Genomic DNA, 24,835 nt, shown 5'->3' with positions numbered 1-24,835 from the left:
GTGGCCTTATTATGTATTCCTTTGCCTAGTCTGTTTGTGGGCCCGAGGGGGTGCAGGAGGTTTATCCTGCACATCTGTGCAATCTCCCCAGTGTCACATTCTTCATGGCATCATAAACCTGTTCTCCTCCTTCTCCCCGTTGCTGCTGTGTTTTATCCCAAAGGGACATCCGGCTGTCACACGGAATTCTCCACATGGAAAGCCAGAGACGGCGTCCCGCTTTCAGGGTACACACGATTTCATTTACAATGCGAGGGAAATTATACAGCTCTATTAAACCCAAAGAGCCCACGTCAGTCAATGCAAATGACATTTTCAACTGGCAGAACAAAAACCAGCTAATGCTAAGCTGAAAACTTTTTTTTGTTTTTCTTTGTTGTTGCTCTCATACTCAAAATCTCAACGGTATATTTTGGGAAAAAAAAAAAAAAGAGGCCAAAAAACATTCAGTGAAGGCAGCTGGTATGTGCTGGTAAAATAACCCCTGGAGAGTGTGGGCACAGGAGGAGTTGAGCTCCCGCAGAATGTAGAACAATAAATCGTTGACTTCATTTCGTCACTCCCATACCACGGTGCGGCCTGGTGGATGTTGCAGTGAGCCAAGTGGTAGGAGTGAGCAGCTATTACCTTCCTCCAAGGTCTTGCTTCATGCTGTTTCCGCTACACTCTGCCAACCAAGGCAATTTGTCTGGCAAGCACTTTGCCGGTGTGCCGCAGCAGGCCACAGGCAGCCTATGGGGAGTTTTTGCAACTCACCTCACACGTTCTCTCCGATAATTCCTGCTCATTTTCCTCCACCTTTATGTATCCGTATCTTTTCTCCGAGAACCTCCATTTCTGCCTTGCCTAGCGGTTATTCAAAACAAGACCCAAGGGCAGCTTACCCGAGCATGGGTTGACTGTTTGTGTGTGTTCAGGTGGTCCTCCCATCCTTTGTGCAGAGAAGTAAAAGCTTTTATCAGGGAACTGTTTTAATTGTTTTCAAAAATGTGCTTATTTGTGTATGAGTCTGCATTGGTGAGACATCCATCTGACTCTGCAGGTAGCGGCCCACTCTCCCGCAGCGTATTCTTCCAAACACGCAGATAAGATGCAGCTGATCAAACAGTTTTAGGCTTCAGGGAGTGGGAGGCACACGTGTTGTCCATTACCGACTTCCCTGATTGGACTTATCGTACTTCTCATCTTCCTTTTTGTTCACAACATCCCTCTTTTACTATTCAACATCTTCAACTTTTAATTTTCTATTAATTGTTTTCCTTTCTTCTAATGTCAGTAGCAAAGATGCAAAAGATTTACTATTAAATGATGTATTGGAAGATGTTTTTTGTTTATATTAAAAAAAATAAAAAAGAACATGCATACATTAATATGCTGGGATAGTAAAAAAATGCTTGGTAGGTTTTCCAGCAACCATAACTCTAAAAGGAATTTTATTTGAATTAGTGAAATTTAGGGAGTTTTTTATGGTACAAGTGATTCGGCTTTATTGCATCATTTGGGTTATTCTAAAATTGTTGCTAGAATGTTAGTTGATATATATATATATATATATATATATATATATATATATATATATATATAAAACAAATAAGATGGCAACATCCCCAAAAAGTAATGTACCTGGTTATGCTACATCATAACACTGCAAATTTTGTCTCATTGTCTCTACTTTAGAGACTAAGCTGAATAGAGGCACTGACAAAAAAAACTTCACATGAACTTCAAAGACTCGACACTTGATGATCCACAAAATCCCCTTAATTTTCTCACAGTTAGACCCAAGTTTTAGAGTGGAGTCATACCTGGCAAGGGAGTAAAGAGCACTTTTGGTTTCAGCTGACTGATACACATGCCTCCAGTTAGAGTTCATGAAATGCTTGTTTTGCTTACTTTTGTGATCCAATTACTGAAAAGGCTTTTTCTCGCATCATTCCCAAACACCAGCTGGCAAGATAAGAGTCATATGGTTGTTATGGTGATCCAAACATACCACTTTGCTCTGTGCTGCAGATTTCTCACACCGAGCTGTGGAGCTTTTTAACCTCCATTACAATCCTCATTCAGCTCGGTATCTAGTGGCAAACAATATTTTTACTGCAGGGAAACAAAACGTTTCTATATTTTTAACAGGGGCCACACTAGGTTTAGCATAATGTGAATTGTGTAAATATACTAAAAAATGTGTGACAAGGAGATAACTCTCTAAGGATAGAAGCAAAGGGCGCAGGGGAAAATAAGTATTGAAAACATCAAAGAATAAGCAAAAATTAATTCATCTGAGTGCATTAGTGTTGCTGTAAATAAAGCATAGCTCTATATTTAGATCATAAAAAGCTTATCATGAGGTATACATAAATAATATTGTCTCACATTCCCTTGTTTCCTCTGCTAAGCAGCTCCTCTAGTTTACTGATTGTATTGTATTTGACGGAAATACAATCTGCCCTGTGCGACCCTGACCCTCCACCACACCCACTTCCTATCTTGACCTCTGCACCTCGACATCGCCGCTGAGATTTTTCTGGAACTCCGTTGGGGTCTGTGGGAAGACTTGCTGTTTTTAGCTTCATAGATGAATGAACAAACAGCAGCGGTTCAATAAAATTTCAAGGTGCACCATGTGAATGCGGCTACACACAGGGGGGTCTGCCTTGGTCTCTGTTTGAAGGAGGCTAAAATGGGTTTTCATTCATGTGGATCCAGCTGTTCTTGAATATTGAAGCTGTTTTCCTTACCCATTTTCTGTGATTTCAGTCACTAATTATATCCACCTCCAAGTAAGCAAAGCTCAAACAGAGTCTAGGTTAGATAAGATGCTATATTCACTCTTTAGATTTTTCCCCTTTCATTAACCTGATAGATGCTGATAAAACACAAAGCTTCCTAAAATAGGCAGCTGTTCCAATTCCCATAGTTAGATGTTTAAATAAAATGCACTCACCCCGCGCTAAGTTTGACGCAAACAATGTCCACAAGCAATTAGCAGTATTTGAAATGGTGTCTGTCAGACATAAATTTGCATGACCAAAAACAGTAGGGTCTCTTCTCAAGGGATAACATGAAGTAAATCATTTGTCGGTGGAGCCCTGAACAAGTTTTCTTCCATTGCTCGTTTCCATATCCATTAAAATGGAAACAGCGCCTCATGTGCAACAAAACAAAACTGTACATAGCAAGTGATGCTGAAGTTGATATGGACAGAAATATATTCACCTTAAGCCAAATTCACAACACGGAGAGTTATATCAACCTGCATCATAAGGCAAAATATAAAAACAAATCTAAAATAAACACACACAGTATTTTTACTGAATCAGCAAGGATATGTTCCAAAAAGTTTGGAAGAATGCTGAGAAGTTAAAAAAATATGAACAAGTTGAGATGCAGCGTGCTGTCAAAGTAACTGTGAAATGGGCAAAAGCCTCACTCTTACACTCATTAAAGTTAAAATTCTTCTTAAATGGTTAAATGATGTTATCTTTTCTGAAAAGCTAAATGGGGAAAAAAAAAAACTGGGCGCACATCTATGAGAGGGAGGGATATATGTGTGTGTGGTACCTGTTTGCTGGTGTGGAGAACACACCCAGGATGATGTCCCTGCCGTGCATCCTGATGACGGGGCTGGTGGAGTGCAGCAAGTTGAAATAAAAGTGGGAATCTCCGGGAATGGAGCAGTTGAGCCGGGCCTTGAGGAATGACGTCCACTGCTTCTCCAGGACGCGCTGCGAGCCGCCCTGATCGCGCTTGCACACGCGAGCAACGCGCGACACCACCACCTGTTAAAGTCAGGCCACAGCTGGCTTTGTGATGGGACTTCATAATATGGATAAAACCCTCGAAAGCAATGACAAGCTGGGGATGTTTGCATTTTATCTCCAAAAGGAGACATTCAAAAGCTCTTCGGCGCCGATCTGCTCAGTCGTTTGCATGCTATTTTCAATGTGATAACCCTGTTTTGACAGATCATTGTTTAATAACGCTAAAATCAGCATCAATTATTCATTAAAATGTCAGTGAATCCCAAAATTGGTTCTTTGAACACCCAATTCTGTCGCTGTTGGAGTTTCTATTTACTCTGCTCTCTGTAAACACGTCAACGCCAGAAACCTTCTACAAACACTTCCCCCAGAATGTGAATTGCTCATTTATTAGATTTGGCACTTCACATGCTTTTTAAATGTGCTCTAAAGAAAGAAATAACTTTTTAATGAAGATGTGTCATCAGCACAGGAAATAGCATTAAGACAACAACAATCACATCTTTCTCAGAATCATGTTCTGTGTTTTGTTAGATCAGATGCAAACAAGTGAAAATAATAAAAGGTCATTGTGGCAGTGAGTAAAAGTGTTGACGCTGAAAAGTAAACAATACTGCTGGCTCAGCTTCAGCTTTCGTGTTTGTATTCTAAACAATGCATTCATATATTCCACAGATGTCCTTTTAGAGTATGCGATGAAAAGACGGCTCCCTCCTCTGCATAAAAAATTCAGACACAAAAGAGGAAATAAAGTTTCATCCGATTTCCTTTCATACCTTTTCCAAGTAGTTGAACTCCATGGCTATTTCTCTGAAGAAGAAGTAGATGTGAGGTCCCCACTCCACGGCACTCACAAAATAGGGCTCTGTGTTGTTGTGGAGAAAGAACACATAGATGGTTCATGAGAAATTATGCATCCAAAAACATCTCCGTTTGTGAATGCAGCATTAATTCCCACAACGCTGGAGTAACATGAGGGCAGGGGCACAGAGGCACCAGCCAGGCCTAATTTCATTACATGCTGAAAGGGGATTTCACAGCAAATAATAAGAGAATTATGTCTCACTGGCATTTCTGAGACACGACTTTCATGCTGATTCTGGTAATAATTCAGCCAGGACTTTCTGCAACACGAGTTAACGGTAACATCGAACTTGATGCGGAGGGATTTTGTGTCCCACAATCAGTCTGCTGAGTCAAACCTCAGCTGCTGACACATCCATCAGGCTCCCGATGAACCTGGACGCTCACTCAAACCTGTCCAGCCCTGACCACAAAACAGAGGGTGTGGATTCTGAACACAGGACACACTGCAGCAGGGGAGCGACTCGCTTAAAAGCACAAACATGCAAGCGGATCTTGGCAAGCACGCGCATTCACACAAGCGTGTATTGGTACCTCTGAACCACTTGGAGTCGTGCTTGATGGTGCGGAGAGCAGGGCTGTCCCCAAGGCTGCGATAAATCACCGCATCAATGGCCAGGAAGTCTGTCACCGTAGCTGTAAACAGATTCCCCTCTGAAACACACAAACACACACAGATATTGGTGAGCTGAACAGAATCAAAAGCAACTATAAACAGAGAAATGCAAAAATTGACAGACCCCTAGTCACCCTGAAAGTACTTCTGTCAGCTTTGTTTATTTATTTCCTCCTACCATATTTTGATCCTTTGAGATATTTGGTTGTTTTGCTATTATTCTTATTAGAATATTTAATTTATGTTTGGACAATTTTGTGATTCAAGGACTGTCAGGCCTATAGTAGAAATCTCATATTGAACTTCTTGAGTTTTAATTTTATTTTGATGTGATATTTTCATGCATTCTTTTTCTAAGTTATATAAACGTTGCACTATTCAGTGGAACCATTCTACGCGTGTGACATATCCTCTCCGCCACTTCCTGCAACACCTTCAGGACTGATCTTTCCTTGAACTGATGAGTTGGAGAGGCTTGATTCTAAGGACGCTGTGCACATTTTCCAATTTCGTTTCTGTGCTGGAAGTATTAGGGACTGCTCAATTTTTGCAAAAATGCTGTGGCTTGTGTTGAAATATCTTGCGGTCAATTTGGTCAATACAGCAATTTGGAACCATTTCCTTGCTTCGTATTTTTAATTCATTACTGCAAACAAACCATTTTGTACCCATGTAGCAAAACAATTGCTATTTTCTTTTGTTTTGGTCAAGTCTGTGTGTTGTAATGTGAGATCAGGACAAATAAGTACACCAAAATAACACACTTTGCTTGACAGATATTCATCACAGAACCAAATTTCCTTACATAAAGAAAAAATTGTACAAGCTGAAACATCAGGAGGCTGACGGCTTTTTTTAGTAAATGAAATAACATTACCAGAACTGCAACAATGTACAATAAGGAAGGGGTAAAATTTTGAGAACTCGGGTGTTTTAGTCAGACCCAACTTCATCTATTGCGACACTGATTTCATCAATAGGAACCTCAGAGGTTACAATAGGACACCCACACATTTCTTATCTCTTTAAATGGTTTAAATCACACATATATCACCTCAGGTGCACATGATAAGCTAATCTGCTGGACTGATAAAGTGAGAGTGAACACCAGGGAGATCAAAAGAGCCGTTTCAGACCGTGTTAAGACTGTAGTAGCATATGAGTCTGATACACGACATAAAGAGGTTTCGAAATCATTTAAAGTCAGACATTTCACCGTATGTACTAGAGTTTACAAGTGGAGAATGAAAGCAGAATGAAGGATACAAGTCTCGCTAACACTAAGGTAATATGTTGCAAACAAATCTTCAACATATTATCACTGGATCTCCTTCCACGGCTGTTATAAGATGCATATTTGTACAGTCAAAAAAAAGGCTCTTCAGATTTAACTTTCATAGAAGAGAAAACTGTTGCTCTCAAAGAAAAGCATGAAGGTCAGACTGAAGATTTCCAGAGAGAAAACAGACAAAGACTAGGAGATCTGAAACTATGTTATTTGGACAGATTACTCTAAAAGTTAATAATTTGGACACCACAACTCAGGACAATGTTCAACAACTGTATGCTTCTAAAATTAGCAAGTTTTAGTTGGATATATATTATTTTACTTCTTCAACTGTTGGGTTCATCTGTTAAACGCCTGCAGGATTCATGGTGTTTAAATGAACACTGAGGGGGAAATTCAGCCATTCATTTTAAATATGTAGAATAGTCTAAACAACACACATATCTTGTTTTATTTATTACATAGTATTTCAGGAATTTGTCATAAGCAGCAGTGATACAGTATTTAAATCAGGTTATAGATTTTTTTTTCTTTTTCATAGTGGTACTTTATCGCCACAAACCTAAGTCCCTAACAGACGTGACACATCAGTAGAAATCTGTAATCAAGCTGAAAAATGCTGAAAGCTGACAGCTTTATTTTTGAGTTAACACTGTTTGAATTTGAGCGCATCATCTACTTAACTATCTGCAGAGATAAACGATGGGGGCCTAAACTAATCCACGCCATTATAATGACACACAATAAAGCAAAAATGTTTGTTATCGTAGACATGACAGCTGACAAGACTAAAATATTACTGCAATAAAAACAACATGATGACTGTACCATAATGGCTCTCTGCAGTTTGTTTCCACAGAGCTGATGATCACATTATCAGTGAAGTAAAGCAAACAGGAAAACTAATTGAAGCTGAACCAATACGGCATACTGAAGTGTCATGCATCAAGTTTCTTAGAGAAGCAGGGTTATTCCTCAGTTTTTCATCCTTGTCTGACTGCACTGTACAAAACACAGAAGAGGTGCGTGGAGCCTGGAGGGAGCATCTTACCAGCAAACAGAGCAACGTTGGCGTGTTTGGGGTCATAAGGGCATCTCGCCATTCCATTGACTGGGTCTCCTATCATCTCCAGAGTGTCGCCCTTAAAAATCACGCACACAAACACAAACAGGCGGGCAAAAACAGGTTTCAATCATCGCACTCCAAACAATATAAATGCATCCATGGCAGCATCGTGAAAACAAGCCACAAGAGAATGGCAATTAGACAGTGTTATGGAGAGCGCAAACTAATGACTCAGTGGTGGCAATTAGGCAACAAGAGAGTCACATTCTCATACATAAATAAGAGACCAACACACACATACAGGCACCCGCATGAAGTCTAGTTAATAATTCACACAAGTTTTCATCCCATTATTATACCGTTCTGCATCTACACGGTGAAATCTCTGGTTCTGTGTCAATTACAGCACATGTATATTTAAAAGGTAGCCACAAGCACCTATTTCAACCGTTTCTGGAGGAAAAAAAAATACACAACTTTGAGTGCCTTCCATCCACCGTCGAGAGCAAAATCATTTATAAATGTCATTTCATTAAAACAGAGCTATAAATAAAAGAGCAGCTTGCATTGCTAACTAGTCCCCTGAGAAGCAGACAGCCTATCAGGCAGAGACAGGTGTTGTAGGGCGTCATTAGTGGCTGACAGATAATGGGCCAGGTTTGTTTCTGTGTTCCAATGTTGCACCAAGTCTGAAATGTGAGAGAATGAAAATAACACTGATACAAAAAAAAAAAAAAAAAAAAAAAATCCTCCCCACCCCCATTTTCCGACACCGTTTTTTTAGCTCTGACTACTAAGCTGAGTATATTCCCTCAAAATATCTGCGGAATGAAGAGAAATCAGCTGAACCCAATATTAATATTTAAGTGTATCTTTTCCCCCCCTTCAGCGAGTCTCGGGTTGTCGCCGTAATTGAGTGAGACAGGGATCGCTCGGGAAAGTGGAACGAGTTGTGTGGAGGAGGATTCAGGTGAGCTGAAACTTGATGGGTAGAACCTTCAGATTCTGACAATCGTTTTTTTAGGGACAAACTGCTGGCGTAATGCTCTGAAAATGTGAGATAATTAGCTGAATCAATCTTTATATGTTCACTTCTTTAGAGTTCCTTGAATAAGTGTTCATACCGCTTGAATGTTTTTGCATTTCGCTACGTTACAACCACAAATCTTGATGTGTTTTATTAGTGCTCTGCATAGTAGGGAAACAAAATTAGTGCATAACTTTGAAGCTGAGGAAAAGTAATTTACATTTTTTAAACCAAAATCTAAAAAGTGTGATGTGGATTTGAAATTACTTTACTCTCAAACCCTAAATAAAATGCAGTGCAACCACTTGCCTCCAAAATACATATAAATAATAAATTATGCTTTTTTAATGTAGTAATGTGCATTAAAATTGATGGTAAGCTGGAAAGAGAAAATCCAAATGAAATACACCAAAGTTTATGGTTGTAATGTGACAAATTGTGAACAGATTCAACAGGCTGAATACTCTTGCAAGTCACTTCATTTGGAATTTGTTTTTCTCTTTCTCTCTCTTTTTTTTTCCATGAGCAAAATAAAATATAAAAATCCAACCAAGTAAACAAGTCATGTCTCCAGCTTTCCTCTAAGGCCACTTTCTTCGACCTTTTGTGGTTCTCCCTGATTTTCTGCTTTTGACTCTTTAAGGGCAGGCCTGAAAGTTTAACCACCAATAAATAAGTGTTGTTCCCGTGAAAAACAAGAAACTAAAACTGCCAGATGGAAAGGATAAATAGCTGCTTGGGAGGAAGTCAACACCTCCTCAAGTGCCAAGCAAACAACCCAAATCAAGCTGTAAGCTTTCACCTGAGTAGACGTACTAATTGCACTGCTGAAGCAAGCTCTCCCATTGCAAAACATAGATAAGTTATTTATCAATTATGTTAAAGCAATTCTATGAATAACTGAGTTATTGGCTGGCCCACAAAACGTCTGACAAAGTTACAGAAGAGTTGGCAGATGTGATGCGGTTGCTTACAGTGTAGTTGGCACAGAGCGGGTTGAAGGCGTTGGTGCCACACAGAAAGAGGCCCCCCTGTCTGCTGAGCAGCACCTTGATAAAGTTGCGGCATTCATCCTGTAGGAAGGAAAAAAAGACAGAAAAAGAAGGGAGAGTTTCATGTGCAGCAGGAGTTAAGAAACAGAACAAAATTGTGGTGCAGGGGGAAAAAAAAACAAATACAGAAACTGATTATCCAAAAAAAGCTGTGTGAATTGAAGCTTTTTAGCTGCCTGATGTGAGGAATTATTACACCATTAACGCTGTCAATCATATTGATACACTCCAAAGGAAGCCTGCAGAGACTTTAAGTGCCTACCTGCTACACACATGTGCACATAGACAGCTGTTTTTGATTGACAGACTATAATCTAAACCAGCCTCAGGACTTTTTTTCCCTCCTTTTTAACGAGCAACAGAGTTAAGCTAATTTCAACATGAGGAATCAAACTCTACTCAAAGCCAGCTGATTGACTCAATCAAGTTGTGTCGCAGTATCCACGTTCCATGTTTGTTCTTCAGAACGAGTCGTCTTGCCGTTTGTAAGGCGCCAGATAAGAGCTGCTTTCCCCCACTGCAACAAGCAGCCATGAATCTAGGCACAATGATAGTTAATCCCTTTTCATTCTGCTCCCTCAATAAATGTTAACACAGATAAACTCGTACTTAGGCACGCTGGTATCAAATTCGACGTGAATGATGTGTTGTACTTGTATTTGTGTAGTTCCTTCCACAAGTATTCATGCCCGTGGAACATGTTCACATTTTGTGACATTACAATTACAAATATCAGAGTTTTTTTGTTAGGAATTCTTGTGACAAACTAAAAAGAAGTAGTAGATTACTGTGAAGTGAAAGGAAAAATGTCACCTGAAGGAGGTTTTCAACAACAACAACAACAAAAAAATCTACAGAAAGAATTTACATTTTTCCACACTTAATTCTTACTGCAGGTTTTCATAATCATTCTGTTTAGCTTCGTTTGGCTTACATTGTTTTCACTCTTACATATCGAGCTTCCCTGTCCCTTTTGTAAAAACTGATCCACACAGCACAATGCAGCCACCAACATGTGTTGCCTATTTTACCATGGGAGTAGATGGTTCTGGGTGATTAAATTTAGTGTGAGTTTAAATTTAGTTTTATTTCTTTACTAATTAAGTGCCATCTAAGGTCAATTTTTGGATTAGATTTTCTTTAGCGGTATTAATATGTGAATAAAAGTTCACCCATCTAATACACAGAATCCCCCAGTCAAGTTCTCTGAATCTTATTATGGATGTGATTGGTTAAATAAGGCTTTTAACAAAGTGAAAGCAAATGAAAAGATTCACTTTTTATATAAAACACATTGAGTTTGTAGATGCAGCATGGCAAAATGTGAAAACGTTAACAAGCACACATACTTTTGCAAAAAAGATTATCTGAAGAAATCTTTTTAAAGCACTGGGAAGAAATTTCAGTTCAAACTTTTTAAGAGAAATGTCAAAAATCTGTGACAGCAGCTTGCATTTGCAAAGACGAGCAAGCCACCTGTAAGTGGGTGGTGATACATAGCACATCAATGGTAGTCAACAACCAGCAAATCCCCTTCCTCAAATGGCAAGTGTCCCAGCCAGCATGGCACCAGAAATGACACACACACGCACACACACGCGGATACACAAACACCAAATGGGGTCTACTTCAAGACCAGCACCTGCACTGATGTCATCTGAAAGAGCAGCGGGGCTGAAGCAGAGGCTGCAGAGGAGGTGATAGCTGATATGTCAAAGCAAAGTGTGAGTGTGTGTGAGACAGGGATCAGAGAGAAAGCAGTGATATGGGAGACGAGTGAATGTTATTCCAGATGCTCCACCCTGCTCCTCTCCCTCCCCTCCGCGTTCCCACTTTGCTCCCTGCAGGGTTCTCGTTTTTCACCGGAAAAACAGACACAGGAAAGAAGGAAGTGTTTTCATCTTCGAGGATGCAGGGCTCTGGTGCTTGGGGTGTTTGGGGTGTGTCAAGTTCGAGCCGTTATTTCTAATGCCGCAGCAATATGTGACAAACTGAGTTGAGGCTGTGCCAGCTCATCTGAGGGCATGCCACTCACATACATGCGGCATGTACTTCGTACGGTGCCTGTAACTCATCTGGCGAGGTTTATCAGAGCACAGATGTAAGCTCACATTGGGGAACCATTTGCATGCTGTTTGTTGTTGGGTCGTCAGCTTGGTTTGATCGGCAATGACAAAGTCAGATGAAGCACTCCTAATAACAACCCAGTCCAACTGCCAACATCTCAAAGAGAGGCGTGAAAACCAAGAAGAACCAGACCACTGCATGAAATGTCTTCATTTGGTACTGATTGTACAAATAAAATGAGCAATTTCAAGATTGCAGGGTAAAGACAACACTTAGAGCCTTTGTGGCATCAACAATTGAGCTCTGATTGCCATTCCCACTTTGGTACCATCGTCAAAGTGTATGCAGAGCTGCATACATGCAGCATCAATTTATCCAAATTCAAATATCCCAGGAAATGATTCTGCATTTCCAAGGAGTCTTTATTCAAAGTCTAATTCCGCACACAGAATTAAAGCTTTATTATTCTCTCCACACAAAATCACAAACCAATTATAAAGGATCAAACAGTGAACCACTGATTTAAATAATTACATATAAATCCAGAGGCTGTGTGTCCTGTTGTCTGCCTTTTATCCCACTGCATTCCTCTCTTTTTTGCACACTTGCTTGTGCAAAATCCTGACAAAATGCCACGTCTACAAGCTGGCAAAGTTTCCTAAGACTCAAGTGACTGCAAACCTTCTCCCATTCTCTGTGTAGCCATGTTGCCTGTAGCTAACCTGCAGCAAAAATGAATAAACAGGAGCAGAAAACAGAAGACTGATCTATATGTTTTTTCTAATAATTTAAATTAATAACTAAATCAGGTGGAGTCAATCTGGTTAGTCACAGTGATATTTCAAACAATCTTATGAAAAATTATTTTAGATTTATATTTCATATAGAATATACTCATTTCTAATTTTTGATCTATTTTTCTTGATTGTTTTTTATATATATTCAATAAATTAAGTTAATGTGTTCATTTATAATGTAATTCAAACTGAGTTTCATTCAGTGTTGGGATGGGCAATTATTGTGTGGTTTATCCTTGGTATAGAAACACTTAATACTGATAAAAACTAGTTAACCTGCAATAATGATAAATTTGACTTCAGTTATCAAACCTATTAGAGTACAGATATAAAGTGTAAATACATAAACTGTACATACAATAAAATAAATACAATTAAACGAGCAGGATGCAAATGTGTTACCAACCACTTTTTTAATAAAAAGGAAAAACAGAAGGTTGAGACAGTGCAATTTTTATTTTTATTTTTTCAAAACAAGGTAATTAACAACTCTAGTTGTTCGGTATCCATTGTGTTCACCAGAGAGACAGCCTACAGGAAGAAACTGCCAGTATGTTTTTTTACAAATAGTGCTCTATAGAGCTGATCTGAAGGTTGAGTTTTAAACAGATTGTGTCCAGAATGTGTGTTGTCTGCAGAAATATTAGTTGCCCTTTTCTGACCTTACCCCTGTTTGTAAATCCCCTGAACTACTTTAGTAACTATTTTTACTGTCATTTTGATTAGATTTTCAATAACTACACCTTTTCCATTTTAAAATAGCAACCAGAATTATTGCCTGATGTTTAGCAGTGCAGTTAAACTGCTTGAGGAGGTTGTTGTAGTAGAATAGCCTTTCTAATTAAGGGTAAGTTTTACTTTTTTTGTTTCTCTGAGCCTCTGACTATGTACAGGTATTGATTCATGACCAATACATCATATATCCATCCCAATAAATACAACAAAATACTGTGATAAGTCCAAATTGCCTATCTATAGTGGCTTGTGGTACTTTTGTACCTTCATACAGAAGCACATTCCTCAGCATGAATACTGATGTAGCTGTTAATGTTAGAGAAGATGAGTGGAAAAGGTGCATAGAGAGGATATGTTTGGATATGCAAATCTGCAGTAATATAAGCCAGACTCTGTACAGGTAGCACGTTTCAAATCAGCTCCTCGCTCTGGAGAAAGATAATAACCAGGCCACTTTTTTTTATTTTCTCTGCAGATGTTGAGTGAGCAAGTGAGGTTCCCAGCAAAGGCACACATCCACCATCTTTCTTTCACTCACACACAAAATAGACTCATCCAAAAGGCATTTATGGGGATATAAATGCACACAAAAAAACCCTGGGACTGACAACGGGCTCTCTGTTGCTACAACACATTGTCTCCAAACAACCTGCAGCAGAGAGACACCATTAAAAAACTCAAGGGGCTCCAACTTTAGCATCTGCTTCTCATCTATTGTCTGGAACTCAACCTTTTGCTATTAGATGATAAACAACTTTTCATTTGACCAAAGCCTGGACTTGAAGCTTGTCCTAATGACGAGAAGAAAGAAAAAAAAAACGAAAAAAAAAAACAACCTTTATGTGTTTTACCTACGGCAGCAATCAGCATTCCTGTTTTGAAAGTAATAAAGTTACAACACTGTTTATGACAGTAAAACATTTGGCTTACATTGTTTTCACTCTTTAGGGAGTAACAACAACATATTTGTTGTGTGATGAAACATAATAAAATTTCCCAATCTTATCCTGATGAGCCCACGTAGTAGGAGTCATTTGAGGGAGGACATTGGCGGGTCGGGGTTTTTTTTAGCAAGTAGCTTCTCTAAATCTCCAAAGTTTCCATTACATGCATGGCTGGTCCCCTGACGTTCAAGGTGCGTGCTGTTCTCCCAAGAGCAGCTATGAGCCAGAACTCTCCCACACACATGAACTCATACTGTATACACAATAGACATACACACAAAGCCCTTTCTGAAAACCACTTCTCTGCTCATTAAGAACAGGTCTGTCATTTTCATGGAAAAAAAAGAAGAAAAAAAACAATCCCTGATGCACAATTCTGACTGAAAACAGAGCGACGCTCTGTGGCTGGAGCACAGCGTGAGTCTATGTTTGTATGGACGTGGGTGGGGGATAGATTAACAGCGGTACTAATTTAGCAGCAATGTGCTGTTCCAAGTGCTGTGGTCTTACTCAGCATGTTAAAGCTAATCTACAGCCCTCTGAAACCCCTTTTTACTGTTTGACAGTAATTCTGACTATACTGACCACAGGCCATGAACAAACAATCAGTCACAGGAGGAAGAGTGAGAAGGGAGGAATGGCGGAGTAGTGCAGATGTGATGATAAGTGAAGAAAAGGAGGGAAAAGAGAAGGAATCAGAAGAGTTTTCCAGGTAGGTCAGCCAGACCCTTAATGGCCAAACTCCCTGTAGAAAACAAACATCCATCCCATAAAAGTACTTGTATAAATAAAGAAGGGCGACTGTTAAAGCTTTAGAGCCTTCAAAAACCACAAAAAAATGACACAGTGTTCTGGTATGTGGGTGTAACAATACAATACTGAAAATTTTTGGTATGTTCCATTCGACTTGGGAATCAAGTGTACCGAAAGAATGCAGCTTGCTTCTAAACCTGCAGCACATTAATACATAGAACCAAAGTGCAAAGCTCTACTAAGACTCCTACTAATATATTACGACTATATTGTCATCTCAATATAAGTGTCATAATTTATTACTAGTGTCACAAAGCGCTCTTTGAAGAAATTTTTACTAAAATATTCATGGGTTCACATGTTGCATGATGACAGGAGTCCGGCTGCAGCAGATGCTAACATCAGACACGGATTATTAATTATATTTATGCTTCAGATACACAAGGTCAGAGAGCGAGATAAAAACAAAATGGAAAAAGGATTAATAGAACATGTAAGTCAGTGATCTCTAATTTTGCAAGCAGTGTCACATCATTAATTAGATTTTAAGCAATTTTATGAGCAAGAACTATTAAAGAAAACCTGATTTTTTTATAATTTGAAGGAAATACAGGCTATGTATTTCATAGCTCCTAAGCTATGAAATAGAGTCATGTCCACAATTACTTAAAACTCATCTGTGCAATGAAAAAGCTTCCTATTAATCTTCTCTGGAGGTGGCTCGGATTTCCCTGGACTTTGGAGCATCTATAATGGGCCATCACAGAGAATAAATCAGTATTCCAGGACTCTCTTTGCCCTTGGCAAAGCTCTTTAAACTTCTGTAATTGTGGTGTTATTGCACGAATGCACGTTGAGATTTTAGATCAACTTAAGCTGCCTTTGAGATGACATGCTTTCCAGGGATTTCTAAGCATTTTTTTTTTTTTTAAAAGACAGAGCAAAACAGTTTTCTGCACGCATTACAAAACAGAAGGCAGTGAAATAAGAGGACATGTATTATATTGGAACGCCATTCTCACCTGTGTTTAATAGAGAAGGTTTTAGAATTTTGAACAAGTATAATAGCATCCACAAACTGTGATATTCCTTGGGGTTTATTTTCAGAGCTAATGAGGCAAAAACACATGAGACCCTTGGAAGATTTGTAACACTGTCAACACTGCACCACAGACAAAATAATATTGTCTAAATTTTGTTTGGATTGAGGTTGTAACTTTGGAATGGATGTATTGCAGATAAAATACAGCTGCTCAAGAAAAAAAACATGAAATGGCTTGAGTTTATAGCATCTCTATTTATTCATAAGTTAAACAACAGTCAGCACAGAACTTATTTTACTGTGGATAATAACTCAGAAGCTTACAATGCCATAGCATCATCATCTTGTAAGTGCTTTAATCATAGCTGGGCAAAAACAGGAAACATTTTGTCTGATGTAAGGTCAGACAATGACAAAACAAGATCTAGTGTATGAAAACATCTTAATTCAAATGTGAAGGGCTACAGTGACTTCATTAAATGGGGGACGATGTTGTGTAAACTGAACTTTTTGAGCTTCATTTTATAAAGTTCTGAAGTCTCGTCAAAAATGTACCTGGAATGTTGCTTTGATTCTTTCATGAATGTTAGATAAATCCTTGAATCTCCCATGACAACCCTTTGTGGGTATTACTGCCTGGTCATACAATGTGCTGCCTAGTTACCCAAAGCTCCTCCTCTGAGCTGCCGTTCGCCACAGAGCACACATCCCTTTTTTTATTTGTTAAAAAGCAGGTTAACAAATAAGTGCAATTGGTTTCTATGTCATACTTCAACAGTAAACACTAACATTTAATGTGTAAATAAAAAGTTAGCAACGAGGGATGGGGTGAGAAATTAATTTAAACCAAATCATAAAACTTTAAGCAGCCATCTAAATTCAATGCCTATTTTCTAACCTCTACATCAAGCTGTAAACATTAACAAGAAGATTTAATCAAACACGATGCATAAAGAACTAGTCATAGTTGGAAACTGGTTCACTCAGCTCCTCAAGACTAGCAGCAGCAGCAATTAGCAAACACCTGGTGAAACTTCGAGTCTGCTGAGCTCATCGTGCAAACTATTTCACAGTCCAACGCTCCTGAGTTACAAATGGCATCATGGAAGAAAATTTATATAATTCTCTTACAAGGAGAATTATATGGAGGTGCTAGTCTTTTTCCAACACTTGGAGGTGGAGTGTTGGAAAAAGAAGACGCTCCTTAAAGAGATAAAGGAAAATTTCAAGGTGTCAAATTATGAAGGAAAATTTCCTTTACATCATGTTTAATATATACACCATTTCCATAACAGCCGAAAGTAACATAGTTACTATATTGTGCTACAAAATCACACTAGGTGCCTGAAAAACACACAACTGCCCCTTTAACATTTTGTGACTTGGATGTCACCCACACAAAATTAACATAATGAGCTGGTAGGGTCTATACCCACTTTACTAAAGAGGACGTGGTGAAGTCTTTCACCAGTGGTTAGTGGGCAAGAGGCGGGGTTCACCCTGGAGGTCACAGGTCACTTGAAGAGCAACTTGGAGAAGTACTAACAACCAAGTACAGACACACTAATATCTAAGAACAAAGTAAGACAAATGAGAAACCAATTGGCCTAAATCACGTCTGTGGACTGTGGGAGAAAGCCGGAGAACTTGGAGAGAACAACAAGCAGAACATCCAAACTCGAACCTTGAACCTTCTTGCAGCAAGGCAGCATTTATTATTTAGCAGCCATCAAACAGCAAAGAAACTGATTTGTTTTTCCATGCTCAAACCAAGAAAATGTGCTTTGGTTGGACAATTTAAAACCCAAGAGCTTGATCAAGGCAATATTGATTAAACAATCTTGCTAAGTGCTGGTTATAGCAATGCCCAACCACTCTTTAGAAGTGCATGACTGTGTTTGCATGCAAATGTCTGCCGTCATTGCTTGATGCTGGCATTGAGCCATTCTACTTCATTTCTTGCTTCTATAGGAGTGAAAGGGAAAAAAAATGAAACAAGGAGAAGATATGACAGAAAGAGACAATCAAATACCAGTGATGCAAAAGAACGAGACTGTGACAAGCAACAAACTGATCTGCGGGAATGGTAAGTGAGGCCGGTTGTGGCAACAATCCTTTGGTCAACACAATGAGAGGAAAACAGCAGGAGACATAGGATATTGAATTTTAAGCCTAATTAAGGCAGAATACTGTGTCCTTCCTGATCAGCCAAGCAGAAATATTTAATTACAAAACCAATTCTGAGGTGGCAAGTGTATCACATCTGACACAACCTTCCTCCAAGCAGAACAGGATATTTTCAGAGGGCGAAAAGGAGGAGTGAAGACAAGGAAGGTATAAATAAAACGACAGCCTTGATTCTGGGGGATTAGGAGGGAAAAAAAAAAACTTGTTTAGAATGGACAGAATGTGAAAGAATATTAGAAAAACTAACTTTGAAGTATAAATGCTCAAATATATACATACTTGAACTTTGGTGTTATAGTTTATGATAAGTGTAATAATACAGATGATGCATATTGTTTGTGTGTATGCACAAAGGAAGACTCTGACTGTTTTGACTTTTAAATTAACATACTTATAAAAAAGAATAAAGATCCCAGGAAATGTAAATACTCACACTAATGTAATGTAAAAGTGGCACACATCGTGCTTTTTATGTAACTGTGCAAGAAAAATCATAATAAAAAAAAATAATTTTTATTGTTCACCTATACATTTCATATATCCTTAATTTGTCTGATGTAACGTCATAGAGTTCTCTTTGTGTCCATATTTACATATTTTTTGCATATTTTCAAAAGTCCTAGGAGAGTATTTTTCTAGAACCTGATGAATTTGGCTATCCAGGTTCGCAATCTGTGGTGTAGAAACCATTCTCATATGCTTTGTCATGTATGTGAATACACTGAGATTTATATTATGCAACAATCAGATATTTATTGGATACATCTGGAACCTTTGGCTTCAGGTGTATTGAACATACATGCTTTCCTGCAGACAAATGTAACTTTGTTGTAAAATTGTAAAATCGTCATTTGTCTGCTCCACTCTATTGTATGTTTAAGCACTTATAATACATATATTGGACTGCTAAAGCTTATCATGATAAGCGTTTTAAGTTAAGGAGCCTATGGAGGCTCTTAAAGCAGGAACTCAGAAACAGAAGCAATAGGTGCTGCTGACTGTGCAAAGATTCCCCTGAGACAGTCCAGTTCATAATAGCTGGGTGTAAGATGCTGGCAGGCAAAGTAAATATGGGATGCCATTGCAGAAAGGCTGGAATAAAGGATGAACATCTATCCTTAGAATAGACTAAAACTCCTCCTGTCCAAGTGGGAGGCACCACCAAGGATGATTGGAAATTACAGGGCAAAGGATCTTGTGGGATTTCCCGCTCCAGAATGACAATCAGATGAGGGGGAACCAACACCAGGACAATGACGCAGAAGGGAAAGACACTGATTCCACGCAACACCATGAATAAGAAACTCAAGCATGAAGTAGATCTGCCCCCCAAATCACCCACAAAACAAACAAAATGGAAGTTGAGATATTTTCAATACATATGGAGTCCAAGATTATTTATACCCATGGCACTAATCTCTGACTTCTATGCTTCATCTAAGCAGAATGTAGCAAAAGTCCTGACTTGAGTGTGATAGAGAAAACATAGAGGGAGCCACTAGCTAAGCCAGGGGTGTCAAACTCCAGTCCTCGAGGGCCAGTGTCCTGCAGTTTTTAGATGTGCCACAGGTACAAAATACTGGAATGAAATGGCTTAATTACCTCTTCCTGGTGTAGATCAGTTCTCCAGAGCCTTGCTAATGACCCAATTATTCTATTCAGGTGGTGCAGCAGAGGCACGGCTAAAAGTTGCAGGACAGCGGCCCTCGAGGACTGGAGCTTGAGACCTCTGAGCTAAGCTCTTAGTGTCTAAACCTCAGATACTAAGAGCTCATTGCCAAAGGTAAATGTTCAAAATATTAGTGGAAATATACAAAACCTGGCCCGCAATTATAAGTTTGGCTGTTGTAATGTGAAAAAAGATTTTTGCTTGATTTTTAAGAACTATACACATTTTCAACAGGCTATATTTAAAAATGTCAATAAAAAAGTTTATTTTTCACCATGTACTCTTTTCACATAATTATATTATCTTTTCATCATCTTTCATGTCCCATTTTCAATCAGAGAGAAAATATCTGGTTTAAAATGATTTTGACAACTATAAACATGTTTTGCATGAACCCATTCAGAATAAAAACGTTAACGATTGCCATTGCCATGTTTTGAGAAGTTTGCAAGCTAATAGACTGGTTTGAACATTAATGAACTGAGCAGAGCTTATTCTGGCAACATTAAATTGTGTCTTATCTGGGGGTGAACAGCTGCTGCAAGCTGAAAACTTTTTAAATAAACTTCAGCCACCTCATGCAGAAGAGTCACCAATTTTATTTTTTTAAGAACAGTTTCTAGCTTAAATCCTTTGCTGTATTTGCACCGTTTTGAAGGATTCATGTTGGATTTGTGTGACGCCACGTTACCTGTGAAGTTTTATCTCTTATTGTACTTACATTTACAGAGCAGACATTATCTTTAAATTGAATAAATATGTATTTTTTTCTCAATTGATATTGTGCCTTAAACCTTGACATATTATATATCCACATATCAGCCATTACATATTAGATTAATAATTTTCTTTTGGAGTTTATAAGGTATTTTTTAAGTTAAAGTGAACTGAATAAACAATTAAATTCACAGTTTTGTCAAAAAATATGCAAGAGGTAAATTAACATTTTGGTGGCAGTGGTGAATTTAGAACAGAAATACATTTTTAATCTGCACTTCAAAATTGGAACCAAATATTGTTAGTCTAAAATTTTCAGCAAAGTGACAACAGAACTTCATCACATCGTCTTTTTTGGAAGTAGCAACGACTTTCATTGTCAACATATTTTCTTCTTGCTGTGTTTTTAAATGTGAATATTTCTGCAGCATTTTAGCAAACATAAGTGTTCAAAAGAAAGAGCTCATGTGGAAAATAGCAAGAAACATTGACCTTAAAGGGACTAAAGGTTTATATAAATCTATGCATTTATATGGGTATCCATTGAAAAGCGTCTGAGCCCTCGGAGAGCTGACTGAAAGGACCTGGCAGTGTTCTTATCTTCCTCGGATTGCTGTGTGACTCACGGCATTAGCAGGCAGCCCAGTCATTAGGGGCAAGAAGACCTTTCATATCTCCGTCAGCCCCACAGCCCTCCTCAGGGTCGGCCAGCAGGGACTCACATGCTCCCCGCCTCTTCCCTCCTCTGAGCTTCAGCTTTTTGTCTCAGTCCCTCGATCCTCCATTGTGCCTCCGTTTGGCACTGACTCACACAGATTTAATGTCAGGTGTTCTCTCGCTGTGTTAAATAAGTCTTTTTTTTTTCTGTGCCTGAGGGCGAGACAGCCCATGTGGCCCCCTTCAACCACATCCATCAACCCCTGCATAAAACCACTCGCACACATGAGCTTAACATGCAATGTTTATGTCTGGCAGACGGCAGCGCAGAATATGAGTGCTGGAAATATAAGAGGTATTCAGGCGTGGGCTGCTGGGCGCTATTGGGACATATCACCCCATCTCTTCCTCGTCACACTGTTCTTTTGACACCCACGTACATTTAGTGAGGACACAAACCGCGGCGTTAACCCACGATGGAGGGACAAGTTTAAAGCTGAAAAAAAATTATTTTATTACTTCCTTCCTGTGTGAGTGAGTGGCTCATAAAAAAATAAGACTTCCATAGATCAATCTACACTCAAAACTGTGTTTTCTAGTACAGATAGTATATCCTGTGGTTTCAACATGCACCCTTCAAAGGCATTGCACAAATTATTCAAACAAAAATAATGAAAGCTGATTTTTTTGTTCCTACCAATTTTTTTTTATTTTGTAGGTGTAAGATAACAATCAATAAATTAGAAATTTGTTCCACTAAAGAAACAGCTTGCTGAGAAGTAAAACAGCATGCCAAGTTAAACATAATGAAAAAATTAAAAGCCTGCCAGTCTTCTGCAAAATTGCTGATATTTTAGCATAAATTTTTCATCCCTATTAGTTTTAATTTAGACAGACACCTTAGTTTAATAGAACTTATAATAACCACTAGTTACTAATCTTTTCTACATTTGCAGGATTGCCTTTAGCATGAGGCATGTCATTAAATCAAGTAGAACAGATTATTTATTTTTTTTCTCTCATCATTTAGGAACATAGCATCTTCTGGGGAGATTTAATTTAATGACAGAAATCAAATCCTCAATTAGGCACAGACCAGTTTCCAATTCCAAGGTATTAAAAAGTTTGAATTTTAAACAGGTAAAGAAATGTCCATCATGCTGTTCCTACAAGATAAAGACTTTTCAATGAGATGCCAGAGAAGGTGATCAGAATGTGGTAATGCAGCAGAAAGTGGACCGACTCAAACAAGACTACAGCACTCTCTTATGAGGAAACTAAACAAAAAAGTGACATCCATCACGCTGTTTAGCTAGTTATCAGATATTAGCTAGGTACTCAGATACTAACTAGCTAGATAACAATAAAATATATATTTTTATTATTATTTGAACAGCTGTAGGATTAATTGCTTCTGTTTTGCTTTAAATAGAAGCAGTCAAATTAGTTTTGTTTAAAATGTTTTGTTTAAAAACAGTGGAGCCATGAAATTTTTACTCATGGTTACTATAAAATGATAATCTCATATTGACTTATTTGCAAATATAAGAAAAAGAACAAACTGGACCAATGCACACAGTACTATATCAGATAGCTCATTATGAATCCAAGCAAAACTGAGCTTAACTTTGACTAGACTCTCTGATGAGACTCATTAGCGGTTAGACTTGTGAACAGCTGACTGCAAAATCCCTGTGAGACCATAAATTATATAAATGAAAGAGAAATGTCTGAAGGAACTGGGTCTCACCTCATGTTTGCCCTTCATCCTGCAGATCCTGATGTCATTTTTGTTCGACTCCCATGTTCTTTTCTGTAAAGGAAAAGAGACCCAAATTATCTCAGTTCCTGAGCCGCACAAGCACGTCTCTGCAGACATAAAGCAATATCTCTACAGAGGTTGTAAATGCTACGTGTGTCTGTCCAGGAGACGTACTTTGCTGTAAAACATCTCATCTCCAGCACTGTTGTCCATCTCCACCCGGAAAAGATCATCCCTGCACAGAGAGACAAAGAGAGAGAAGGTGACTGAGCTGAGTTAGTCAGTGCAGCATTATCCACGGTATCAAAGGCACAGGGCTACATTAAGCAGACCATCAAACATTACTGTCTATGCAAGAGCAGAAAATGGATATTATTGCGAGCTCAGTATCCTTGCGGTTTTGGAATAATTCCAACCAAACATTTAATACAAACTCACAGCATGATGTCCCCCCCCTACATATGCTACTGCTGCGTATCCATTTTCAGCCACTGTACAAGTCTGTGTTGTGAAGTTTATGATTGCAATGTGACAAATTGTGAAAAGGTTAGGGTGGTATTTCTGAAACTAATGTGCATAAAAACTTAGAAGGAGAATATTTCTAAGTTCTGCAGAATTTTGCACAACTGCGAAGGATCAGAAATCCGCAACATTTATTTATTAAATCAAATTTATCAGACAGAGTTGCAGATCAGAGCTTTATGGTCTTCCACTTGTCTGCAATCATATGAGAAATGATACCAGACTAAGTTGCAAAGTCTCATATTTTGTCTCTCAACTTTTCCCTCTGTTCATTAAACTTGACTCGCTGCCTTGAATTTTCTGCTCAGCCTCCCAATTCAGGCTTATCAGTCATACTGAAAAGCCTGTAATTGAATTAATGAATGATTTAATCAAGTGGTTACACTGAGGCTTTCACACCCTCACATGCTGCCCACACGTTGCCCAAAATCTGTGAATAAAACACTGTGAATAAATTCACAAAACTCCAAACGCCGCTTTATTGCACTTTTAATCCGTAGCTAATTGTGTGGCAACCTTGGATGTTCCTGTGAAAAATGCCGACCGAACAAGAGTTATGCTGGGCAGATAACAGCCGTCGTTTGCATATTGATTAAGGCCTTCGTATCTGTTGGGATGGATCTGAAGTGTGGGCTTCAGCTGAGCACAGGCCGCGCTCCGAAAGGCCTTATCTGTAAATCTCCGATAGCCATGTTAGTGCTGCGGTATCGATCCCGTTTCTCATCCAGCGCCGTCTCTCATCTCTGCTGCATGTTTGCTCTTGCTTTCACCTTTCCTCTGACAGACGGAGAGGTTATCTCTGTGTATTACCCAGGTGAATCCTGTTAAAAACTGAGCGCGAACATAGAGAGTTGTGTGTGGATTTACACCGTATTTTATTAAATGAGAGAACTTTAGGATTGAGTGTCTATTGAGACTGCAGGTGCCATAATAATTTATCTTTATTTCCTGTTGTTCTGTTAGAAGATTACCACCATTAGTCAGCCTTGCAGAGCTCAGGTGTAAAGAGGGTTGGCTCAGTAAACCCCCTGCTTAACAGGTCAAAGTCTCAAAATGGTGGAGAGCCGAGAGTCGGGGCTAATCTCTCCAAGGCTGCCTCAGCATTGCATCTGAATAAACACAGTGAATGGAGCTCAGTAAAATCATGCAGCTGTTGTGGTTTGAAAATGTTAAAAATATTAAGTCAAAGACTGAACCAAGAAACATTTTGTGATCCGTGAAGTAGTCAATGGAAGTGTGAGAAATCACATGTGTCAATCTACACAAAATACTAATGTTCTTCTAAGCTGCAAAGCATATTTGTTTTCAT

At 38.8% G+C, this 24,835-nt stretch overlaps 1 protein-coding gene across 5 annotated transcripts in view; it reads right to left on the bottom strand.

Annotated features, from left to right (window-relative positions):
- Positions 1-24,835, bottom strand: part of sema6bb (sema domain, transmembrane domain (TM), and cytoplasmic domain, (semaphorin) 6Bb) — a 168,227-nt gene that overhangs the window by 56,417 nt on the left and 86,975 nt on the right. For all 5 annotated transcript variants that reach the window (XM_044128682.1, XM_044128683.1, XM_044128680.1 and 2 more), the window contains 7 exons: positions 23,179-23,239; positions 22,993-23,055; positions 9,597-9,695; positions 7,581-7,671; positions 5,160-5,279; positions 4,538-4,626; positions 3,562-3,779 (listed from right to left, as the gene is read on the bottom strand). In XM_044128682.1, coding sequence (XP_043984617.1) covers positions 3,562-3,779; positions 4,538-4,626; positions 5,160-5,279; positions 7,581-7,671; positions 9,597-9,695; positions 22,993-23,055; positions 23,179-23,239 — 741 coding nt within the window. The remainder of the gene's footprint in view (positions 1-3,561; positions 3,780-4,537; positions 4,627-5,159; positions 5,280-7,580; positions 7,672-9,596; positions 9,696-22,992; positions 23,056-23,178; positions 23,240-24,835) is intronic.

Source organism: Gambusia affinis, linkage group LG10 (genome assembly GCF_019740435.1).
Source record: "Gambusia affinis linkage group LG10, SWU_Gaff_1.0, whole genome shotgun sequence".
Taxonomy (NCBI): Eukaryota; Metazoa; Chordata; class Actinopteri; order Cyprinodontiformes; family Poeciliidae; genus Gambusia; species Gambusia affinis.
The sequence above is the reverse complement of the archived record's forward strand: the minus strand, read 5'-3'. Positions and strand labels throughout refer to the sequence as shown.